This window comes from Colossoma macropomum, unplaced genomic scaffold (assembly GCF_904425465.1).
Source record: "Colossoma macropomum unplaced genomic scaffold, Colossoma_macropomum, whole genome shotgun sequence".
Classification (NCBI taxonomy): domain Eukaryota; kingdom Metazoa; phylum Chordata; class Actinopteri; order Characiformes; family Serrasalmidae; genus Colossoma; species Colossoma macropomum.
Genome location: NW_023494796.1, coordinates 1,809,899 through 1,820,783, shown reverse-complemented (window position 1 = coordinate 1,820,783; position 10,885 = coordinate 1,809,899). Strand labels below are relative to the sequence as shown.

General features: G+C 41.7%; 1 protein-coding gene across 1 annotated transcript; it reads right to left on the bottom strand.

Annotated features, from left to right (window-relative positions):
- Positions 1 to 1,936: 1,936 nt before the first annotated feature.
- On the bottom strand, positions 1,937 to 10,212 carry chic2 (cysteine-rich hydrophobic domain 2). Its single transcript, XM_036583617.1, has 6 exons — positions 9,912 to 10,212; positions 7,245 to 7,299; positions 5,996 to 6,151; positions 3,699 to 3,755; positions 3,547 to 3,606; positions 1,937 to 2,660 (listed from the first exon to the last, which is right to left on the bottom strand). Exons 1-6 carry the CDS (start codon positions 10,052 to 10,054, stop codon positions 2,610 to 2,612), a joined length of 522 nt encoding a protein of 173 aa, XP_036439510.1. The 5' UTR covers positions 10,055 to 10,212; the 3' UTR covers positions 1,937 to 2,609.
- Positions 10,213 to 10,885: the final 673 nt, after the last annotated feature.

Sequence of the window (10,885 nt, the reverse complement as noted above, 5' to 3'; positions counted from 1 at the left end):
AAAGGACGAGAAAAACAAAAACAAAAAAAAACGAAATAAAACACAAAATCATTCTGTGCTGCATCGCTGAAACCCGGCTGCGACTCCCAGGAAAGTCTTTCGAGTCTGAAACGTGTTCTTTTTAATCAGACTTGGACGAGATTTAAGCTCTTTGAGTCTTGTCTGAGTTTCGGCCCTTTAGCGGCGCAGCCAGTGTGATTGTCTCTCTCAGGGTTTGCTCTGTGGGCAGGTTTATTATGGGATGATGCTGCAATCCTTCGTTCTTCCGCTCGTCTGTTCAGAAATCCTCTTTCTTAAAAGAAATTCCACCAATTTTTTCATAACTTTCTGCAAAATTCAACAGTAAAGATGTAAAAAGAGTCATCCAGAGCGGTTTGGAGTAAAACGCTCCGTTTTAGACAAACTTTCCGAGTCAGAATCGTTCACAGTGGTGGTGATAGGAACCAGACGTCCACCTCTAAAAGCTGCCTAATAGAAAGTTACTACATGAAATGGTTATGAATTCACTGCCTGATGACTGAGACACTGTTTTACAAAGGTTTCGAGAAGATTGTGCCAGACTTAAAATATTTTCCTGGTGGAGGGATACACGCAGGGTGCTGTGAGCAAAAATAGTCCACAAAGAAAATTTCAGATTTTACCATCATCAACATTCAATTTAAAAACTCAGAAGACTCGTGTAGGTTCACTGGTGGTTCTGGATAGTAAATAAAATGTCTATATCTGTGTTGTAGTCATGGCGACCCCTGGTTCCCTTCACTACCAGTGTAAAGAGATCTGAACCATTTCACACCAAACCACTCTGAATGACTCTGTTTACTTCTTTTAATGAATGAATTATGCAGAATATTTGAAAAATCTGTGGTTTTTAAGATCCAACATAAAGGAAAAGGCATGAAATTAAATTTACGTTTATTTATTTTCCCCTCTTAGCCCAAATGTAGTGAATCAGCCGAGACGTGTCTGGTCATGTCTGGACATGTCTGGAGACTTTAGGTTCAAACTGCTACGATGCTAACACGCTATGGGCAGGTGCAGTGCGCTATTAGCAATGTGCAAACTGCACACAGATCTATTTCATTTTAAAATAGACTTGCTTATAAGGATTCGGACACTTGTCTGTGAAAATGGACCAACATTCAAGATGCCGCTAATACTGTTTTTAGCCTGGGGCTAACTGCACAGATCATCTTACTCGCCTCAAGGCGTGTGGAGATTCAGTATCTCTAATGAACTTGATTATGTGGTTTCTGACACTGTATGACACACTGTTATCTATAAACATGGACTGATGTATGTTAGCATAGCTAAAAACATTAACAACCACCTGGAATCCCCAAGTTTGCCCTTACTTGTTCATGTCCATGTGTAACAGCACGTCATACGGTGTCAGAAATCACTTAAATCAAGTCTACTTTAATTTACTGAACTCCATACGTGATGGTTTAGTCGGAGAATTACCACTCTGTAATGTCTTCTGGGTTTCCTCAACACTAGAGGGCGCTCCTGAGCGAGTCCAAAATGAATGGGTTGATATGGAGCATTTGAGCAAAATCATAGTTTATAAATGCTTAAACATTTTTAATGTAAAACAATCCAACCTTTTCCTGAACAAGGAATAGCATAAAACATGCACTGAGCTTTTAAACTCGAGATATAAGAGTTTAAAACGGCGCCTCATGAACGTTCATGACATCAGTGAGCGCGAACAGCCAATGAGCTGCTCCGCTCGCCAGCCAATCAGCACTCAGTAGCAGTAATGCCCGCCTTCTGCTGCCCAAAACCCGTTTGCTGTGGAAAAAAAGGAAACATACAGGCGAGTTTTCTTTGTTGTTTTAGTGAAATCCATCCTTTTACTGTCTAAAATTAAAGAAACGTTCTGGTTCAGTGATTAGAAACTATTTTAACTTTTCGTTTTTAGCCATTGAGCTCCATTCACTCCCATTCATTGAGGACTCACTCGTGGGCGCCCTCTGCTGTTTAGCAGTCCTGTTTTTGATATAACGGGGGAAATAGGAAGCGGCCAGACTCCTCATAAACCAGCTCTGGTTTAGCTTCTCCGTTAGCCTCCGTTCAGCTCCGACGCTGAAGTAAAGAAGCTGTGTTCGGACTACATTTGTGCTAAGGGGGGTAAATCTGATTGTTTGCCAAACTGTTCCTTTAAAAAGGCGGCTAGCAGACGAGCCTTGTGCTGTGGAATAACTCCGCTTGGTTGGCTCCTCGCTAGCTGCTCCACTGGTGGCCAAACGCAGCTTGTGGTCATCGCGCCGGTGTGAATGAAGGTGCAGGTCTGAAGGTCGGGGGGGGTTCCAGTTTTGGGGGGGTGTTAAGATGTATGCGTGTGGGATCCTCACAGCTTCATGTGAGCCACAGTTACAGTTTCTCGATGCTTTTGAAAAACATAAACGTTGGTTCTGCGGTCCGTGAGGGTGCGTGGAGGTCGTAAACGATGCTCTGTATCGTTCAGAGCACTGACTGTGTGATAAGTAGCATATATAATATATATAAGGAGGAGAGTCTGTAGTCCAGGTGAGGGGTCAGAGGGCACATGGAGACCGTGACAGTACCAGAGAAAGGCACCATAAGGCAGAGAACAGCCGCTGCAGCTGCTAGTCCGGCCTGAAGATGGGGATTTTGGGTAGAAACTCTATTAGGATCACCTGCGCACATAAGAGACAAGAGAGAACCGGTGAAAACAAAATACTGAGGTTACGATCCAAAAGTCTCATACTTGTACACCAGAGAAGCACTTTACTCGTGGTATCCAGGTTCTGACAGTTCATTGCAATATAGGTAATTAATTTGATTCTTCAGCTTTTGAAGGACAATTTAAAAGTCCATAAAAGCTACATAAATAATAAATAAATAGGTTTAAAAGCTAATCAGCAAACAAAAAGAACAAAAATAATAATTAAACAAATTGTAAATAAACAGATTAACAAAAAAAACATTAAACTACAATAAATACTAAATAGATCAGTTAGAAAAAATAAAATAAATAAAAAGCCCATAAAAACAAGCCATACTATAAAAAATTTGGTTGAAAAACTAAACGACTCCATAAAAACTAAATAAAAAGTGAATAAATAGGTTTAAATTCTGACAAAAACAAAACAAAACAAAAACTGCAATATAATAAAACGTAATAACAATAAAAAAAAATAAATATATATATATATATATATATATATATATATATATAGTATATATATATATATATATATATACACACATATATATACACACACACACACATAAAAAAAACATTTAATAACTTTTTATTATATTGTAGTTTTTGTTTTCTATTATAATTTAAACCCGTTTCATATATATGTATATGTATATATATATATATATATATATATATATATATATATGATATATATGTATATATATATATATATATTCACACGAGGAGGGTTGAACCAGTACAGTTTCACATTTCAGTGAACTCGTTCACTTTAAGGATTTATCGATGCAGCACTGAAACAGCTACACTCTTCATAGGCTCACTGTATGAGGGCTGCGTGTGTTTGAGGGACTTACGTATTCCATCATGTTGTTGGTTTCACACTTCCTTTTGCTCAGCCTCCAATGCAAACACAGCTGAAAACAGAGACGGGTCAGCGAGAGGAACTGGACACGAGAGAGAGAAAAAATAACTCGGCGCTGGACACAAACCACGCAACCACACTTACCTTGTGATAGAGTCGACTGTTCTCCCACTCCAGTAGCTTCTCTATGGATCTGCGCGTCTGAGAGACAAAGAGGGAGGAATGAACATACAGACTCTGGACAGCCAGGTTATTAGATACTACTACCTTGCATCTACACTCACTGGCCACTTTATTAGAAACCCCTACCCTATACATCCCCTTTATAGGCGTGCAATTAGCTCCTGTACCCCGTTCATCACTGGAAAGGGACCGACAGCAGTGACTGTAGTCTTGTAGGGTCATGCATGTTATGTTACCGGGACAACTTGATAACCTTTCAGTGCTGGATTATGATGAAATCCGCCACTGACAAGCGTACGTCCCCTTTAATTTATAGAGATGGACGTGGCGGACGGTAAGAGAGGCTGGTCATTGTGTTAGTTTTATCCTGGGCTTGTAATGAGTGGTATATAGAATTTTAAGTAGCCCATCATGCACCGGTCAGGCATAACATTATGACCACCTCCTTGTTTCTACGCTCATTGTCCATTTTATCAGCTCCACTTACTATATAGGTGCACTTTATAGTTCTACAGTTACAGACTGTAGTCCATCTGTTTCTCTGATACTTTGTTAGCCCCCTTTTACCCTGTTCTTCAGTGGTCAGGTTCCCCCATTGGACCACTACCCCTTGTACCTCAGTTCCAAGGGGTTAGGATAACGTTGTAATCGAAGGTTAACAACTCAGTATTAAACACACTGTGATTCGTTTAATATTCAAAAGAGTTTTAAATATGATAAAATGTGGTTAAACACATTTTAACTGGCAGTGAAAGTTTAGTCCATCCTTTAGTCTCTATCCTTATGCCCACCCCAATCACAATCAACTTTCCATTTCATCCTCAGGGTCTTTAGGGAGCTCAGTCATGCTGGAAAAGGAGAGGGTCTTCCCCAAACTGCTGACACAAAGCTGGAAGCATATAATGGTCTCACATCAGCCCCAGCCCATCATCCCATCTCCACCAAACTGGTAGGTAATGTTCTCCTGGCATCTACCAAACCCAGATTAATCCATCAGACTTCCAGATCGTGAAGTGTGATTCATCACTCCAGAGAACACGTTTCCACTGCTCCAGAGTCCAGTGGCGGCGAGATTTACACCCCTCCAGCTGACGCTTGGCATTGCACATAGTGGTTCTTAGGCTTGTGTCCAGCTACTGGGTCATTTTACAGAAACGTCCATTTTTGTGTCTCTAGCATTTACAGATATATTACACTTCAAAAACATGTTAGGTTTACAATTTGTTTATATTTGAAAATAAAACACTACATTGTTTTAACAGTTACACCTTTTTGAGCCTCAATTCAGCAATATTGGTTTTTAAATCAATTATCTAGAATTCCAAGCATTGCAGAAGAGCTCGTCCCCACCTCACAGTCATGTGTGAAGGGTGAGGCCATATTTTGAGGTAAAAAACTTTTTTTTCTTTAGTTTTAATTGCAATAATCTATACATGACTATGAAATATATGAATTAAATGACATTAAGAAAACAAACAAATATTATAAAATATATAATGAAAGTTGTGTCCCCAGGAGTCGTGTCACTGGTGTTACTGCGTAACAAAAATCTCTTATTTTGAAATAAGTCACACTGATGACATCACTCGACTTCCTTTTACCTGTTTTCTGAGGATCTATGAGGAAAAGCACATGGTGAGTCCACTGTGTCTTTCAGTTATCAGAGATTTTCTCATTTAGCTCATGATTTCATATGAAGCTTTTAGCTGAAGTCACTGGTGTGACCGACTTTATTCTGAGGTAGTTGTGAAAAAATAGAATACAAATGGATTAAATTACATATTTTAGTGGATATTCTATGATTGATGACATGTGGTTTGATGCTCTGTAGCAGGTATTTAGTAAAATGCATTTTTCATTAAAAATGTCTCTGGTGTTTCCTTTCTTATGTGTAACACCAATGAGGTTCAGTAACACCAGTGACTCCTATGGAGAGACAGAAAAGTGGACGTTACTTTAGAATGACCCTACTCAGCCAGGCAAACTCACTTTATGAAGCTCCCAATGCAAAGTGATTGTGCTGATATTGTATTCAGAGGCAGTTTTGAGCAAAAATAGATGATTTTTATCCGCTCTGTGAGTTTGCATGCGCTACCACTTCGTGGCTGAGCTGTTGTTGCTCCTAGACGCTTCCATTCCAAACTGACTTGTAGCAAAGGTGGCATCAAATCACTGAGCTTTTCAGTACGACCCATTCGACTGCCAGTGCTTGTCTGTGGAGATGTGTGAATACTGTGCTGGTCAGTGGGGTCACTCACCCGTTTGCTGAGGCAGATTACAGGCCACAGGCTGAACCCCAGCGTGCAGCAGCAGCACAGACAGCCGCACAGCAGCCACCGCACGTTTACAGGCAAAGTCTTCCTCAGGCAGCCGTTCACTCGGTTTATGCTGGCTTTAAACTCCTCCGGTGCTACCTGACCAGGAGAGCAGACACGTACACGTTAATCGTCCGGCTCGATGACCGGCGTGAATGAGAGGCGGAAAGGTCAGGAAAAGGACCGACACTCTAATCCACTGATTTTTCAACATGTCTGCATAACTGAGAGGCTAAGCTGTAATCAGAGTCGTCATTTACACCGATCAGGCGTAACATTATGACCACCTCCTTGTTTCTACGCTCATTGTCCATTTTATCAGCTCCACTTACTATATAGGTGCACTTTGTAGTTCTACAGTTACAGACTGTAGTCCATCTGTTTCTCTGCATACTTTGTTAGCCCCCTTTTACCCTGTTCTTCAGTGGTCAGGACCCCTATGGACCCTCACAGAGCGGGTACTATTTGGGTGGTGGATCATTCTCAGCACTGCAGTAACACTGACGTGGTGTTGGTGTGTTAGTGTGTGTTGTGCTGGTCTGAGTGGATCAGACACAGCAGTGCTGCTGGAGTTTTTAAACACCTCAGTGTCACTGCTGGACTGAGAATAGTCCACCAACCAAAAACATCCAGCCAACAGCGTCCTGTGGGCAGCGTCCTGTGACCACTGATGAAGGACTAGAGGATGACCAACACAAACTGTGCAGCAGCAGATGAGCTATCGTCTCTGACTTTACATCTACAAGGTGGACTGACGAGGTAGGAGTGTCTAATAGAGTGGACAGTGAGTGGACACAGTGTTTAAAAACTCCAGCAGCACTGCTGTGTCTGATCCACTCAGACCAGCACAACACACACTAACACACCAACACCACGTCAGTGTTACTGCAGTGCTGAGAATGATCCACCACCCAAATAGTACCCGCTCTGTGAGGGTCCATAGGGGTCCTGACCACTGAAGAACAGGGTAAAAGGGGGCTAACAAAGTATGCAGAGAAACAGATGGACTACAGTCTGTAACTGTAGAACTACAAAGTGCTCCTATATAGTAAGTGGAGCTGATAAAATGGACAATGCGTGTAGAAACAAGGAGGTGGTCATAATGTTATGCCTGATCATTGAACATTTCTTTATATTTAATATTGCAATATTGCTTTAAAACGTGACTAAAACAGTGAAACGGTGTACTCACCTTTCCCGTAAGTGCTGAGGGAAATTCCGACTCAAATTTATTGCTGAGTCCAAACCTGGGGGTTGATTAAAAACAAAGCGCAGTCAACATTTGACCTCATTTCTTTCAGCCACATTTATCAGTCTTTTATCACTGTGTTGTGGTTCTTACTGCCTCGGCTACAGCTTTTTTACCTCACCACCTTCATGGCACACTTCCACATTTTGCTGCTCTAATAAAAGTGTTTTAGATCAAGAACGACTTGATCTTTAGCTAATGATGTGATTTGGACGGAGAGGAGAGAATGAAACTGGCCACTGGCTCAAAACATAATTATAAAATCCTGCTTCCTAAAAGATCCACTGTGCTGCAGATCAACCGCTGAGGAAATCTATAAAAATGTCTGCATAATTAAAGGGTTAAGATGTAAACCAAGTCATTCAGAGTGGTTTGGTGTGAAACGCTCTGTTTTAGAGTCAGAATTGTTCACAGTGGTGATGATAGGAACCAGACATCCACCTCTAAAAGCTCCCTCACAGAAAGTATTTACATAAAATGGGTATTCACTGCTTGTTGTCTTAGACACTAGTTTTGAGAAGATTTTGGCCTTAAATGTTTTGTTGATCCATTTATTTTAATCTATTCATGGTGGAGGGATATACGCAGGGTGTTGTGAGGCAAAATAGTCCTTAAAAAGGTCTTCATATTTCAGATTTTCCACTATTTTACCATCGTCAGCATTCCATATGAAAAAAACTCACGTCTAGGTTCACTGGTGGTTTTGGATAGTAAATAAAATGGCTATATTTGTGTTGTAGTCATGCTGACCCCTGGTTCCTATCACCATCACCTTAAAGACCTCTGAGTCTCTACAATCAACCATTTCACCCCAAACCATTCTGAATGGGTATTTCACAAAGCAGGACCGTCCTAATTAAATCGCTAATTGAGCCAAAGCTTAAACCTGTCCTATAAGGGAAGATGCTGGGGACGTTCCTACTAGGCATTCCTCAGTTTGGGCTTAAATGATCCAGTACGCTACAGTAAGTACACTGTGATTGGTATGCTTTCCTTCATTGCTGGTCTTAGATGGTCACTATGGTGGCCAAACCATTTTTAGCCTAATAAAAGCACCTTACAGTTAATTCTGCTAGACTACAGTAAGCTCAGTAAGGTCATCATCTGTCAGGTGGTGGTGGACTGTATGATGCCAAACCATGTACAGCTTTAAAAACATGCTTTATGGCCTCCTGCCATTCCCTGGGGGCCAAATGGGTGAGTGAGGTGGTGAGTGGACTTTACGAAGATCCAAAAAGCTGAAAAACTAACAGAAGAACTTTAATATCAATTCCACTAGAAAACACTAAGCTCAACAGTTCATCCACTGACCAGTCTTCTGCTTCAGCACCAACAATATGAGCCTCCTACCATCCCTAACAGGTTGGTGGTGGGTGGACTCTATGAAGATCCCAAAGGCTTAAATTACAATTAACAGAAAAAAAAACATTGAAATTTATTTTATCAGACAAAACTAAGCCCATCTGACCAGGCTGCAGCTTCAGCACCAACATTATGAGCCTCCTACCATCCCTAACAGGTCAGTAAAGGTGATGAGTAGATTGTATGAAGTTACCAAACCAATTCTAGCACTAAAAACTAACAGAAGAACCTTAAAATCAATTCTGTTACAGAACAAAAGGCTCGACAGTTCTACTTCAGAACCAACCTTTTGGGACTCCGACCATCCCGAACAGGTCACTAAGATGGTGAGTGGACTGTATGAAGATCCAAAAGCCTTAAAACTAACACTAAAACCCTAAAACCAGTTTTACTAGGCAAAACTAAGCCCATCCACTGACCAGCCTGCAGCTTCAGCCCCAACACTATGAGCCTCCAACGGTCCCTAACAGGTCACTAAAGATGATGAGTAGATTGTATGAAGTTACCAAACCAATTCTAGCACTAAAAACTAACAGAGGAACGTTAAAATCAAGAACCTTAAAATCAATTCTGTCATAGAACAAAAGGCTCGACAGTTCTACTTCAGAACCAAAATTTTGGGACTCCTACCACTGAGGAGTGGTCACTAAGATGGTGAGTGGACTGTATGAAGGTCCCAGAGGACTAAAACTAACAGAACGACCTTAAACGTAGGCTGTATGAAGATCCAGAAGCCTTAAAACTAGCACTAAAACCCTAAAACCAGTTTTACTAGGCAAAACTAAGCCCATCCAGTCACCAGCCTGCAGCTTCAGCCCCAACACTGTGAGCCTCCTACCATCCCTAACAGGTCACTAAGGCGCCGAGTGGACTGTATGAAGACCCTCAAGGCTTAAAACTAATAAAAAACCGTTAAAATCAATTATATTGCATAGAAATAAGCCAAATCATCTCAGTAGCCTTCTGCTGTCCGGCCTCCTGCCCCTCCTCAGGTGTCAGTGAGATGGAGAGTGGACTGTCCGGTAAAAGCCGGTAAGTCAGCTTCTTATTCGCCGGCTTTTTCTCCGTTCCACCTTAAATGGAGCAGCAGTTCCATTCTGGCACCTCAGGCATCATCATCACCAGAACGTAACTGCTGCCCCATTTAAGGTGGACCGGAAAAATTCGACACAAGAAGCTGGCGGACAGGAAGCGGACAGTTAAGATGGTCCAGTGGGCTGCTGTTAAGTGTGTTAAAGGTGGTCTTACACTGTGACCCGGCCCGATCCCCGAACCAGCACCGGCTCCGGGGCGTATTTGAGCAGCTGCTCCTCCGCGGCCCTCTGCTCGTCCTCCTCTTCTTCGTCCTCCTCCTCTTCCTCCTCGTAGATCTCATCAAAGTCCTCCATCATGACCCGCCTCGGCCTCCGGAGAGCCGGAGGAGACTCTCTAACCCGCTCAGGCTTCAAAACCGGCGCCGGTTTATCGATTATCGGCGTTTTATTCCCGTTTTCGTGATTATTATTGACGAGCCGAGCCACAACAACATCAACATCCGCCTCACCTCTCGCCACTTATCGCGAGGTTTCGAGGCGAGAGCGTGACGTCGCAGCTTCTCGGTTCTGAACTTGATAAATATTTATTAACTCCAAGTTACACAGTGAATGGGCAAAATTATTATTATTTAAAAAATATGAAAAAAAAAATAAAATTCCGCGTGCTTAAAGCGTTTGAGAGCTTCGCGCCATCCGCTGGAGTATAACTACTATCGTTCTGTTAAAGGGGAATTCCACCGATTTTTAAAAATTCTTCCATAATTCAGTGTTTGAGATGTAAACAGAGTCATTAAGAGTGGTTTGGTGTGAAATGGTTGATGGTAGAGACTCTTTACAGTGGTGGTGATAGGAACCAGGTGTCACCATGACTACAACACAAATATAGCCATTTTGTTTACTATACAAAACCACCAGTGAACCTACAGGAGTCTTTATACAGAATGTTGATGATGGTAAAATAGTGGAGAATCTGGAAAAAAAAGTCTGTTTTGCCTCACAGTGCCCTGCCTGTACCCGTCCACCATGAACAGATTAAAATAAATAGATTAACAAGATATTTAAGGCCAACATCTTCTCAAAACTATCGTTAAACAACGTCTCGGACATCAGGCAGTGAATTCATAACCATTTCATATGTGAACTTTCTGTGAGGGAGCTTTTAGAGGTGGACATCTGGTTCCTATCACC